Source organism: Nesoenas mayeri, assembly GCF_963082525.1.
Source record: "Nesoenas mayeri genome assembly, chromosome: 23".
Taxonomy (NCBI): domain Eukaryota; kingdom Metazoa; phylum Chordata; class Aves; order Columbiformes; family Columbidae; genus Nesoenas; species Nesoenas mayeri.
In genome coordinates this window covers 5,824,075-5,838,520 of record NC_137574.1, presented here as the reverse complement: position 1 = coordinate 5,838,520, position 14,446 = coordinate 5,824,075, and the positions used below count along the sequence as shown (strand labels likewise).

Here is a 14,446-nt window from a genome sequence, read left to right as displayed (position 1 = left end):
ATCGTGTGTGTCCATTCCCTTCCGCAGGAAAGGGCTGGTGTCTCTGGGTCACCCCACTGCACCTTCACCTGACTCCACCAAAACGAGGGGCTAGCTTGAGCCAAGGCTGGTAAAATCCTCAGGGATCTGTGGAGTACCTCTCTTTAAAATGGTTCCATGTCACCTGGCACCACCCATAGCCAGCTGACTTCATTTTGCACCATGTTCTTGTCATGGCTGGCCAGGCAATATGTCAGGAGATCATGAGGGAAGATGGGAAGCAGGAATGGACTCTTCTCCAGGACACGTCTCCATTAGCAGCAGACAGGTGACCCTGAACTCAGAGACACTTAGATGTGATGGCCTTGCCTTGCGCACACAGCGCCTTTGACAGCAGTATGAATTGCCTGAGTCTCATGTGCTGTGCATTGGCCTGGGAGGAAACACAAACAAGAAGCAAATAATCAAGGCCCTAAAAGTCTGGAGGAGGTGCCCATTGCCTTCAATTGTGTAGAAACTTGTCCCTCCATGCAGCCTTGGGGTCAGATTCTAGCCTTGCCAGGGAGAACTAGGGGATCTGGGTCATGGCAAAAGAGGTGACACTTGCCAGCATTCAAGTGTCACTCAAGGTGACAGGACTCTCTGTGCCCAGCACGGTGCCAGCAGCAGCAATTGGGTGAGAGTGGAAGCAGCAAGCAAGCCCTTGGTCCCCAGACACGCTCCTTGGTGCACGACCATGACATCTATTGTCTCTTACTTTCAGACTGGCACATCCTGGGACCACCCAGAAGGGCTCAGCTGGGGAGAGTCGTAATTAGCCATAATGAACTGTGCCAGGGATGATGCATGAAGGAAGGCCGCTGGGTGCTTTCCTCCAGTGACCCATGGGTCTCCCACATCACTGTGCCAGCTGGTGCTTCTCCCCAGTCATTTCTGGTGGGCACAGACAAATACATGAGGGCAGAGCTGTGGCATCCAGGCAGCACAAAGACAGGCGGGTTACAGTGGGGAGTGGAAGACTTGCTGATGGACGAAAACAGTCTTTGGGCTATAACCCAGGCAGACTATGCAGCAACATCACAGCTTACATCAGGGCAACCTTATTCTGCAGCCAAGGTGGTTAAAGCCACCTTGCTGCCCATCCCAAAAAACAGCCAAGCGTTCAGCTACAACAGCCCAGCCAAGCTGCTAGACCTGCATCTACCTACCACCGCGCAGCTCCTGTGCATGTGGAGACTATTAAAGTCTCTGCACATACCCTTTAACTCAAATTATGATTACATTCTGTTGACAGCACTTAGCACATTCTCTTGGCTTGCAGAGGCCAAACTGTGCTCTCAGTTACCCCGTGGGCATTACCTCCTGGAAAGCAGCAGGATGGTAAAAGCTGGTGAAGACAGAAACTTCTCCAGGTTTCCTAAAATGAGCATTTGTGGCCAGATGCTGATTGCACAAAATTCACAAAGGTGAATAACTCTAGAAGCTGAAAGGAAAAGAAATTGTTTTGCGCTTTTTGGAAAAGCCCAGGAAGTTTTAGGTGCAGAACCCTCTGTTCCCCTAAGGGAAAGGCTTCTTCTCATATTCAGCTAGACAGCGAAACTTCTGTTTTTATCACATGCAGCTAAAACTTTAAGAGAAACAGCACCCATTGCTCCATGCAGGCCTCAGCGTTGTGCAAGATCCCTGTGCACACCAGATTTCTACCCCAGGTCTTATCATTTCTGCAAAAAATAGATCCCAGTGGAGCACCTCTGTTCTTGGAGAGGGCTTGGCCCTGACCTTTTAGGAGGGCAGCAAATCTATAAAGAGGTAAAGTGAAGCCAGATGAGTGATTTCACGTTTCCCCTGCATCGATCTGCAGCTACTGTGCGCAAGTCAGCTCTGCCAGGTACGAAACGAGAGCAGCTCTGTGTTTTCCATGCTGGTGTGGGGAGGGGAAGGGAGTGTGAGGGGCAGGTAGATGGAGCTGGATGTGCAACACTTGCCAGGTCTCAACCAGTCGAATACCAGCACAGAGCTGGAGAACGCAGCTCCACGAAGATTTTCTGTCAGGGCAAGATCTGGCTGTTCACCAGCCCCCCCAGCCTCCTCTTCCTGGGAAGGAAACCTGGGCAGGCAGGCTGGATCCAAGTCAGAGCTGCTCTGGCCAGGTTCCCAACAGGCTTTTGAAACAGCCTTGAAACCCAGCGAGATTCCCTCACCAATTCCCATAAGCCTGAGAGATGACAAAGAGCAATGCTGCAGGGCTGTGGGAAGAACCCCAAGTATGGGTGAGCCATGAAACCAGATATTAAATGGTCAAAGTGGGTGATACCTGGCATTCTTTAGCCCTGTTCCAAAGAAGAATCTAAATGTCCTTAAGTGACATGTTCTTCCTGTAGCCCCTTTGTGTAGTGTACTAGATCCTTCATATAATATATATTATAGAGATAGATGATGATAGATAGATAGATAGATAGATAGATAAATAGATAGATGATAGATAGATAGATAGATAGATAGATAGATAGATGGATGATGGTAAAGCAGTGGATGTGGTTTATCTTGATTTCAGTAAAGCATTTGACACAGTCTCCCGCAGCATCCTCACAGCTGAACTGAGGGAGTGCGGTCTGGACGAGCAGGGAGTGAGGTGACTGTGAACTGGCTGAAGGGAAGAAGCCAGAGAGTCGTGGTCAATGGGGCAGAGTCCAGTAGAGGCCTGTATCCAGTGCAGTGCCTCAGGGGCAGTGCTGGGGCCGGCATTGTTCAATATATTCATCAATGATTTGGATGAGGGAATAGAGTGACTGTCAGCAGGTTTGCTGATGACACCAAGCTGGGAGGAGTGGTGACACTGGAAGCTGTGCTGCCATCAGAGACCTGGACAGGATGGAGAGTTGGGCGGGGAGAAATGTAATGAAATAGAACAAGGGCAAGTGTAGAGTCTTGAATGTGGGCAGGAACAACCCCAGGTTCAGTGTAAGTTGGGGAATGACCTGTTAGAGAGCAGCGTAGGGGAAAGGGACCTGGGGGTCCTGGGGACAGCAGGGTGACCATGAGCCAGCACTGGGCCCTTGTGGCCAGGAAGCCAATGGGACCTGGGGTGGGTTAGAAGGGGGTGGTCAGTAGGTCAGAGAGGTTCTCCTGCCCCTCTGCTCTGCCCTGGGGAGACCACACCTGGAATCTTGTGTCCAGTTGTGGCCCCTCAGTTCCAGCAGGACAGGGAACTGCTGCAGAGAGTCCAGCACAGAGCCACTTCCTTTCAGGCAGTTCAGAGATCAGAAGGTCTCCCCTCAGCTCCTGTTCTCCAGCTGAACCCCCCAGGTCCCTCAGCCGCTCCCATCACACTTGTGCTCCAGCCCCTCACCAGCTTCATCATGTCCTCTGCACTTTCTCCAGCACCTCAATGTTCTTCCTATGATGAGTGGACCAAAACTGAATACAATATATAAGGTGGGGCCTCACCAGCACTGAGTGTAGTGGCACAATCACTTCTCTAGTCCTGCTGGCCATACTATTCCTGATACAAGCCAGGATGCTGGTGGCCTTTTTGGCCACCTGGGCCAAATAGGGGCCAGGACTCCTGCCGGCCTGGGCACATGCAGCCAGACAAAGCCCAATGTTGGCAGAGAGTGGCAACATGTCTCAGCAGCATCCTGTGTCCCCCCACAGCAGAGCTAAGGTTGTTCAGGATGGGAAACCAACAGCCGCTCCCCAGGATCAGCCCAAAATACTGAAGGCCTCCAGGCTATGGCCCAAAGAGCAGTGATTTGCCCCGAAAGCGATGCTCCTCTTATTGCTGGGGCACGTCTGGCCCGTCCCTGACACGGCCGTGATGGGAAGCGGTTCGGAGAGGCCCCGCAGCCCTCGCCTCTCCCCTCCGCCCGAGGTGACCCCGCTGCTCCCCACCTCCGCCTCGCCCTCCCCAGCCACGTCCCTGCCAGCGCCTCTGCTCGTCAGAGAAAGGAGATAAATCACTTGGAAAGACCAGATCTCCATTCATTCGAAAACCTTTTAATTTTTTTTTTTTTTTTTAAATAGCGCTAATAAATTAAAAATGTCTCCCAGGAGGGCTGAATCCAAAACCCTCTGGCTCCGGGCGTTTTATCTGCCTAACCTTGCCTCACAGGAAATGCCCTTACCGCAGGCTTTCGCAGCGCACTGCCCTATTATCCGGGTAATTAGTCGAGTCTGTAAATGCAGAGCAGAGCTGGAACCTACCGACTCCTCCGGAGATTTGTATTTTCTATGGGAGAAAAAAAAAAATAATAAAAATTAATATAAAGTGCACCTCAGGCAATGAAGGCAGGAAGAAGGAAATATCTCCACCATAGCTCACACAAAGATTGTTTAACCCTTTTAGGGCCAGGCAAGCCTTGCTGTTCTCCTGGAAAGCTGTCAGCCAATGGCTACCTTGCTCCTCAAGTGCCATTTGACTTCATCAGCGTACTTAATTTGAAACCTTTTGTGCAGTCTCGTGATGCTGATCCCAGTCTGCTCAATTCCCAAAGGAGCTGATGGCTGTGACTCCTCCAAGGAGGTTCTGTTTGCTGTGCTGAGCTGTTCTGTTCTCAGCATCCTCATGCTCCAGCCCTGCTGTGTGCCAGGACTTCATCAGAGGTTGAGTACCCAGGTTTAGGGGTCGGAGGAAGGAAAGGTGCAGGTGGCTTTTTGAAGAGAGGGACCATGGCTCAGCACCCTGCTTGCATGGGTCCCTGTGTCTGGTGCAGAGGTACAAAGTACAGTCAGTGCCTGCTCTGATCATCGTGTAAATGGAAGGTGACTTTTCTAAAGAGAGAACACCTTCTGTAAAACTGAATTGGCAAATGCACTAAGCACTGCCCCGGAGCATGGGGACCAGACATTTCCCTCCTGTGATCTCCTTGGTCCAACTGGTCCCAGTTTGCTGCATCTCTCCTGAGAGCAGAAGCCTGGACTGGCAGAACGTGTCCTTACTGATGCAGCTCAGGCTCTGAACTAGCTGCGTACCCTCCAACGAGGCTCTGAGCTTTGGCTGAGCATGACCCCAAACAGACATGATATTTTGCAAGATAATAAAGAAAAAAGAGAGTGAAGACAGCTCAGGTGAAAAGGTTGCTCTGGACACATTGCATTTTAACATGGGTTATGGAGCTGCTGTAAGGGTCACCCCTCCCCAGGACTCTGCCTATTTTCCCTTTCCTCATCAAACCCTCACATTACCCGTCGTGCATCCTGCCGGCCTGGCTCTCCCCTCCTGGAGCCACTGATCTTGCAGTGACAGACAGCACCGAGTCTCCCCAAACCTCCAGCCCCTGGGACTCCAGGCATGCTCGCTGTGACCTGCCAGGGGTCCCCAACTCCTCTGGCTCCTTGAGCTTCATTTTGCTTGAAGCCGTCCCCTCAGCCACAGACCCTTTGATGGAACAGCTGTCCTCTGCCTCCAGAAATGTGTGAGGGTGAACTGGTTGCCTGCGGAAAGGCAGCAGCAATGGCAGCAGAGGCAAGCTGCGGGCAGGTTTTCATGGTGGATGTGCTGATGCACAGAAGCTCTGCTCCCACCCCACGCTCCCCTGCCAGCAGCAGCACGCTGGGACTGGGGGCAATGGGGGGCTCCCCAGCTTCCTTCTCGCAGTTTGGGAACACTCTGCTGTAGACCAGGCTTCCATGAGCCTGTCTTCTTCCCTGCCCAGCGAAGTGCAGCAGCCTTCTCCGTGCCTCCCCTGCCTGAGTCATCTGCCCCACGGTTATTGTCTGCGCGTCCCAGCGACTGAGGTCCCCGCTGCTCCGCTCTGCGGTCAGCGCCTTTTGTGTCTTGTAAATGATATGTGCATGGCAGCGCCTGTGCTCCCAGGACCCCCCACGAGATCCTGCTCTCAACCTTGTTAAATAAATCAAGTGGAATTGAAAACATATTTAATCCGGTACCTTCGCCAGTTAGAGAACAGACAGAAATACGGGTCAGAACAGACACATTCTGGGCACTGCTGCGTTTTTAAATGGAGAACAGAGCTGGCAGCTGCAGGCGTACGAGGCAGAACGTACAGACAGGTCCCCCCCACCCCAGCAATAGACCTTTCAGTGCCACATCAGCCCTATAAAGTGTCCCAGCAGCATGTAAGTGAGAGGCAGAGATGTTCCCAGGCCGGGCTGTCCGCATGAATCCTTGTGCAGAGGTTGCTGCTTGCTGCTGGCAGAAGTCAGGTACCATGAGTACCCAACAACCTTCTCACACACGCTCTGTGTCCTTTCGCATCCCCCTTCCTCCTGTCCCTTGTCACAGGCACTTGCTGCGTCTCATCATCCAGATGGTGCTGGGGAAAGGCACACGCTCACACGTGTTAGTCAGACCAGGAGAGCAGGGTTTATGCTGATGCTACACAACAGAAATACAGCACCTAACGGTAGAGTAACTCATCATACTCTGGGCTAATCAGAGAGCTCTTCCCAGTTCAAGCTCAACCACAAGCCGTGACCTTGATCAAGGCATCTGGGTAAGGCTGTTTGGCCGGTGCTGAGCAAGAGGTCAAACTACATGGTCATGATGGCCCCTTTGGCCTTTCAGACTACCAATTAAATCATTTCCAGTGCTTGATTTGGCCACAGGAACCAGCACGACTAGCAGCAGCAGTAATTACATCTACTGGAAGCCTGATTAGATGCCAGCACAGGACAGGTGGAAATGCAGGTCCCGATGAGCAACCACGAAAAGTCCCCCCCAAAGCACCACAGTAACATCTCAAACTGCACTGGGACCGAAATAGTCAGCAAATGTCCCATCTCCAGCTTCTAATCTTGCTGCATCTTCAGGTTTATTAGCTGCAAATTTGTGGTGTTTTGTGGCTTATGGAAGAATTTATAGTACTATATAATTTTTTTTGGCTTCCTGTGTGGAACCACTAATAGTCCCTAACAGGCAGAAAATTGACCTGAGACTCTTTCCCCTCCTTCTCTCCTTTGGGTTCAATTGAAGATATTAATAGTTCCAGGCTGCATGTTGTCAGCTTCAAATCACCCTGGCAGTTAAAGCCAAAAATAACTGCGTCTTTGATGTCAATTTACTTTTACTTCTAAATAAACAACAGGGTTGGTTAAGACCTTCCAAATATGAAGCTATAGGCTCGCTCTAGAAATAACAACAATGGAAAGCCAGCCAGTTCATTGTGTCTTGGGCAAACTGGGTGACCTTTAAGAGGTTTTCTTTTTAACTAGAACAGACGAGGCTCTTTTTGATGTCCCACTGTGATGTCTGGAGCTGGGAACTTGGAGCCTAACTAAGGAAAGTGATTTTTTTATAGTAATTTCTTTTGCACATCATTTCTGAACCTCTCGGCTGGGTGATTTTGCTTCCAAAAGCCCTTGATAATGGGCAAAACTCTCTTGCTTATGCCATGCGCATTATTTCTGTTTTTGCTATGAGGCTTCCCTATTGTTTTGGCATGGCCATGGCCAAGTTGCGTTGGCATCCTCCCACCAAGTAACGCTGGCATTGGGTCCGCTTTCCCAGATATGCCAATAAGGGCAGCAACCCACACGTGGGAGACCCCATACGCAGCAAGCAAAGAGCCAGCTCCCTTGGGCCAAGAGACCTCCCTGGGCACCTCAGCCTGTGTGCCACAGTAATGCAGTGGGGACGGTGTCACCTGGCAGCAAGTCTGGCTTTTATGGAGCTTTCCCAAAGCTGGAAACCATGGGAAAGTGTCAGAGCATGGAGCTGGGACCAGCAGAGCATTGCCCAAGCAGCTCGAATAAGGCAGGGGGAGCAAGGGGACAGTGGGAGGTGTTTTATACAGCATGTCCATTTTCTATGTCTACCCAGCCTATGGAAAAGGTTTGGCAATGATGTACAGATCACTGGCATGCTCAGCGAAGGAAATTTTTCTGCCACTGAAGTCAAAACACACAATTGTCTCCAACTCACTGAGCGCAGAGTCTCTGGAGGCTCTGGAGAGCCGTCACCAGGCAAACAGGCCCGGCCAAATGCGTCATGGCAGAGCAGGCAGAGGAAAGATGTCTGAGGTGGATGTAGCCCTCCTGATATCAGATGCCTGTGGAAAGACCTGAGGGCTGAATTTCACTAAATGAGCAGAAACTTCCCCACTGCCAGGGGCATCTGCAGCCTAGTGAAGGTCAGAGGCTGCTTCTGGGTCAGTGCTGGAACCAGAGCCCGACTCAAGCTCTGGGAAGGAAGGAGAAGGGAGAGGGAAGCCACCCCTTTTGTCCTGGCTTGAGTCTGGGCTTCAGGGAGAGCTACCCCCCTGCGGGGAAGAGTTGACACCTGGGGAAGACCTCAGGTATTGGCTTCTTCCAGCCTACTCCAACCAGATGAACCCTGAAATCGGCAGGGCTTGGCACAGGGCAGCACTGGAGGCAAGTCAGGACGGTGCGAGCGGCACAGGGATCCAGAGCAGCGAGCTGCCAGCATCTCTCCGGAGAGCTGTTAACGAGCACAATCGGGTTTGTTTTCCGGGCAGGAGGCTCACCTCACCTCACCGAAAACCAGGAAGCACCAGCTAGAGCGAGCACGGGCACATTGTCTCTCCTGAACAGACCGGGGTTGCTGGCAACCAGGCTGGAGCAGCGTGACTACACCTGGTTGCATTTCCACTTTCCAACAAGCCCAGTAGATGCCAGCATTCAGAGATGGCGTTTTTACCCAGAGGGAGCTGCTGAACACAGAGGTCTTTGTATCTGTCAAGGGCAGGGGGGAGGGAGGCACTGAGACGCTGCCAGTGCTGGGAAAGGTGTGTGTGCACTCAGGAAGAACTGGTCCTGTACGTACTTGCACGCACACGGAGGTACAAACAAAACGTTCATCTGCTGATGAAAGACCAGCCTGCCTGGAAGAGACACAGGCTGGAAAGGAAATGCATTTTTAGAGAGAGGCAAGGAGCAAATATTACAGCATGCTGAATTATTCCCTGTAAATAATATTGGTTACATATCCAAGCTCCGTTTTTCTGTTAGTGAATCACAGGTGAGCCAAGTCTCCTCTCTGTTGGGCAATGTTTTCCATCTGTTGGCTGCTCACAGACATGTCAGGTATCGCTGGGGAGAAAACTCAACCACCCCATCATTGCACAGAGTTTCCCCCAGCATTGGTGACACAACGGCGCTGAGCTGAGTGTCACCCGGGGACAGGGCCCGCGGTGCCTCTCCTGCAGGGTCAGCCCCTTGGCATCACGCAGGCTCATTCCAGCCCCTCCGTTCGTGGTACAAGGGAGGGATGTGGTGCAGGCACACACCCGGCCTTGAGTGACCTCTGTGCTGCTGTGAAACCTCCCAGTGACCTTAGAAAGTCACTGCAGAGTGAGACTTTTAAAAGTATTAAGCACCTTACGCACAGATAGAGATTTGGGACTGTCAGTCAGCTCAGGCTGCTAATGCCCTCTGATTTCATTCAGTGCAGTGAGCTGAAGATTAATGGGATTTGACTGATGCTTTCAAAGTGCCCAGCAGTGTCCTGTCTGCTCTTCTAATTGCTCATTCTCTTTGGAAATCCACTCCTTTGTCTCTCTGAGCTTTGGTGAAGGGATGTGCACTGTAAAAGTCCTGCCCTGTCTTTGCCCCACGTAACAGAGCCTGTATAATGTGAGGCACTCAGCCATGACAGTGATGGGCACCTGACAGGTACCATCAGCAGAAACTGGCTCAGAGCATCCAAGCAGCTGATAACGAGCTATGGGTGCCTCGCAAGGAGTGAGATGCACAAGCAGTCATGTGTTGTGCTATTTATTCTTAGACAGATCATTTTGGGCTCAAGCAGAGAAGACTGGGAAAAAATTACTGATCTGCTTGGACTCAGATGAGAACTGTCAGAGCCATGCAGGAGATGCAGAGCTCGCATATCTAATAGATGAGAGCTGGTGTAAGGAGGGGACACATCCCTCCTGTGTCACTCCTTGGCTCTGGGGCACGCACAGCAGCTTTATTTGTGCTGAGACTCCTGCTACATCGCAGGTCTGATGTGGCAGGGAGGCAGAGCTCGTGGTCTTGTCAGCAACCCTGTGCTCCTCTGCTGCTGATTGCCAGGACTGCGTGAACCCTTTCCAGACCTTGAGATATAGGTCCTGCAGAAGCAGGATTCGTTTGCTCAAATCCATACACACAGTGCAGACAGCCAGACCCACACTGTAACCGGAGCAGAGAAGGAGCCCTCGACGTGGGGAGGCAAACCCTGACACAGCAGGACCTGCCGCATCCCCCAGCCTGCAGAGGGAATCCAGCAACAAGGTCTGATATGGAGCTTTTCAAGGCTACACAGGATAAAACCCACCCAGGCCAGCCTCATGTCCTAGGGAATACTCAGGGAATTATAAGATTGGGGTCAAAACCAAAAGAAATACATGGTATAAGGCATATAAGCCTGGAGTCCTGGAAGGCACAAGGAAAGACCAATTTACAGAGACTCTCCGGGGTGATTTACTGTGTAAATACTTATAGGGCAAAGCCAAGATGGGGCTGTAGAGTAATTCCCAAGCAGGGACACTGGTAAAGGAGAAGACTATGTAGGAGAGACGGGGGCCAAGAGAAATCACAATGTAATTACCATGCCTGGGCCTAGAGGATGAGAATTACAAGGTAATTGGGCAGCAATTCATTGCTGTGTAAATGCATGGTTATTTCTGTTCTGTAAACCACAATCCAGGTTACATGGTAATTACTTTGAGGTCCATTAAGTGTAATTATATGGTAATCTTCAGGAGCCAGTAATTACCCTCATGTTCCAAAGTATCTACCACTTAAAACTCAGCGAGCTTCACGCAGGTAGGAAGCAGTTGCGTGGTTTTCAGACTTTGGTGCCCTGGTGTGTGGAATGGCCAGGATGGGGTCAAATGGCACCATTTCAGCTGGAGCTGCTTTTCCAAGGAGAGCCCTGGGCATGTTGGAGGAGCAGTGCTGCAGGTCTAGGGCCCAGCTGGTCCGCATGGGCCCCTCCAGACAACAGCAGGGTCGGTACCTTTGGGGGGCTGCTCCTCCCTGGCTGCCAGCAGCGCTGCAGAGCTCAAATAAATCCTTTTCCGGAGGTGCCAGCCTGTCCTTGGAGAGCAAATACAGCCCACAAGGTTTCATCCAGGCTCAGATGTCTCCTCTGGTTGCCAGTCCAGGCACGTAACTGTGCAGTTGTCATTATGACCAACATATCATATTTCACTTATTTTCTTATGCTGCATATTAAGCTTAGCAGTGTCAATACCTGTTTCACATCACTTGCACATTTGGCTTACAGTTTCCAGTGTGGCATTCAGTCCAACCATCGGAAGAACACCTAGTCTTCCCCATAGCTTCCCACGGGTCCCAGTCACAGCACGTCCCAGTGACAGGGAGCTCTGGTGTCCCCAGAACAAGCACCAAGGGAATGGTCCCTTGATCCCCTCAGCACCACATGGTGAGGGGCCCAAAGGAAGCCCTTTCATGGGGCCCACACAAGTGAAGTTGCTGTTGTGTTTTTTGTCATTTGTAACATCTCATTTTGACCTGAAGAAGTAGGAAAAATGGCTCACAGCCAAAGCCCCTGGGGGTGAGTCCCTGGGAGAGGGAAGCAGCCACGGCTTGAACTGGCTCTGGGTTGACAGTGCTCCTAGCAGGGAATATTCCTGCTGCAGGAATGTGTGAGATTTTGTTTCCAGGCAGTGGCTGGATCAGCACGGCAGGAAAAACCTGTCTCCCATGCTTAACAACCAAGTTTCCATGTCTTCAAAGCACAGATACACTCAGTTGAGTTCCTACAGCCACATCAATGGATGTTTTCCCTTTCTGTGTCTTTCAGGGATCTGAACTACAACGAGCTGCTGGAATTCCCTGGGGCTATCAGGACGCTGGGCCGACTGCAGGAGCTGTGAGATTTCCTATCTGTTCCTTTTCAAAAGCATTCCCTGGTGGAGAGCGACCAACAAAGCACCGCGTGTGCTCTGACTGAGGGAGAGCACTCAGCCCAAGACTTCCCTTGGTCTTTCCCAGCCCTCTCCACCGTGCACGTGAACGCACTTTATCCTCTCAGTTTTCCTCATTTCTAATCACTCTGCACCACGGCTGGCGGGGGGGAGTGGGAGATCCCCCATCAGGCTTGGAGCAGGTTCCTCTTGCAGCTCTTCGCTCTCCTGGGGTATCCCATGGGCTCAAAGTCTGTCTGATCTGCAGCTGCTTCTAATGCCCGTTCCACAGTTTGGGATCACAACCATGGATGTTATAGCGAGGCCATGGCTTCTGCAGGGCCTGTGCCACCTCCTCTGATGTGCATAAACTGTTTGATCTCCCTTAGGACAAATTTATAACAGGGAATTGCAAAAATGTATGACCTTTTTAGTGGCTAGCTCTCTCTTCTAACCCGTCAGCCTGGGAGACACTAAAAATGAGAAACCGTTCCACTTAACACCCACAAAAGTAGAAGTCCCAAGATGGGGTCAAGTCAAGTTGATGTGGATCCACAGTTGCTGTGGACTCTAAGACTGTGTCACACTGGTGACAGGCTGGGGTGGGACAAAAGAAGCTGCTTTGGTGCTTCTGGGAGGCTTGGAGTAAAAATCTGGCGCTACATTTTTCATTTACTGGAAGAATATCTTGCCGAGATTTCTCAGATCAGACCAGATATCATCATTACTCTGACATTCAAAATGATAGTGAGATCCTTAAGTCCTTGTATTCTCGGTACTTCAGTGGAGTGACATACGGAGCACCAGGCTATACATAGAGTAAATATAGCAGAATGAGGGCTTTGTCCTGCCAAAGGACAGACCTTGTTCACTTGCTGGGATGATGCTACAGCTGGGACAGAGCCTATACCTCCTATTTTATGTGTGTTTTGAATGCTCTCTGCCCTTAAAAGTGTTGAGGAAAGGTGTCTCCAAGCCTTTCTCATCCATTAATATCAAGAAATTTCTTTCTCCCAACAGGGGTTTTCATAACAACAACATCAAAGCTATTCCAGAGAACGCCTTTGTTGGGAATCCCCTCCTCCAAACAATGTAAGAAGCTTAAACAGTATTTCCTAAATCCATCCCTCAGAAATGGGCATTTCCCGATGTCTTTGGCTGGGATTTCTGACAGCTGTCAGCATGACCACAATTTGACATTTGTTGTATGTAGGGCAATGCAAGGTGAAATTAGCTCCTTCTAGCTACATCTCAGGTTTTCTGCCATGGGTTCTCCTTTCCGTGCAGCTGAACTTCGCTGCAGTACAGGCTGATCCCAACATAGGAGCAATGTATGTGTGGTCTGCATGGAAATCTTGCTATGCACAACAGGATTTTCTAGGCCCTGTTTGACATCCGCCTGTGTTTATTCCTCGTGTTTATAAAAACTGCTAGGAAGCTACAGCAGTAGATATATGTGTTAGAGAGCTGGGACCCCAGACCATTGTCTGACTCAGACACAGGCAGAGATTTGGGGAAGTTCTTCCCTGAACAACAATGATATTGGAAATCACAGCAACTGACAAAAGCCTTGCTTGGCCAGTCTGGGACTTAGGTTATAGAAATACCAACATCTAGAAAGCCACAGTGACACGGGGTGGAAACAGTCACTGCTCCAGTCGAAACACACCAGCCTCACCCCCCTCTTGGGCACCATCCTTGGAGTGACATGGTGGTGGGACACATCCAGAATACTCGTCTCCATTGGATCTGCCCGTGTAAAGCCTTCCACAGCTGGTGAGGAGAAAGCATTTCTTGTAGGAGGCGATTCAACTCCTCCTAAAGCTGGTTGGATCCTAGAACAGTCCAGTTCTCTCCACTGACTGTGACAAGTAGGAAACACGCTGGTGCTGTGGAAATGTAAGATCAGAGGAGGTGCCATCAAGCGCAAGGTATTTCCCAGCAGGGTTACAGCACTATAACATGGTTAAAGGAGTGGTTTGCATCTTTCCAGCCTGCCTGGTTCAGCAGGATCCTAAAGGGCCCTTCTAGAGCAACAGGAGACCTCAGTTGTACCAATGTTCAGCCAAAGATGTTAGTGGGAGATCCTGGGGTTACCTGGAAAACAAGGGTTCCTCACAGGGTAGCCAGCACCTCCTGCATAGCTTACTACTAGTTGCTCCAAGGCTCTTAACCTGTAATAGCACATTTGCATGCACAGCAGAAACTGACCAGTTATTCATTTACTTTGCAGCCACTTTTATGACAACCCCATCCAGTTTGTTGGACAGTCTGCTTTCCAGTACTTGCCAAAGCTCCACACTCTGTAAGTTCACCAAGCACATCTTCAGAGGTAACACAACCAAGCTCCAAGGCCTGGGAGCTGGGCACCTTTGTGGCCTTCTCCCTTCCTCTTTGGCCGTTGTGCAATAGAAGACCGTGATGCACTGTTCTGGCCAGCCCCAAAAGCAATGAGCCAAGGAGCAGACACTGCAGATGCTTTCTGCTGAGGAAGAATCATTTTGAGAAGCGCATTTTAGAGGGAGAAATTCATTCCTCCTGCCCACCCAGCTGACAGGCACTGGGGTCTTCTAGGGTGTCCACAGCTGCATCAGCACCAGCAAAGGCCACACGCACAAGTGCCACAACTTTTG

The 14,446-nt window shown here is 50.8% G+C and overlaps 1 protein-coding gene across 1 annotated transcript in view; it reads left to right on the top strand.

The window, feature by feature from the left end:
* The window catches only part of LGR6 (leucine rich repeat containing G protein-coupled receptor 6), a gene marked incomplete at its 3' end in the record, with an annotated part of 113,247 nt that overhangs the window by 81,397 nt on the left and 17,404 nt on the right, over positions 1 to 14,446 (top strand). Inside the window, exons 7-9 of the mRNA XM_080358260.1 lie at positions 11,711 to 11,779; positions 12,834 to 12,905; positions 14,047 to 14,118. Coding sequence (XP_080214386.1) covers positions 11,711 to 11,779; positions 12,834 to 12,905; positions 14,047 to 14,118 — 213 coding nt within the window. The remainder of the gene's footprint in view (positions 1 to 11,710; positions 11,780 to 12,833; positions 12,906 to 14,046; positions 14,119 to 14,446) is intronic.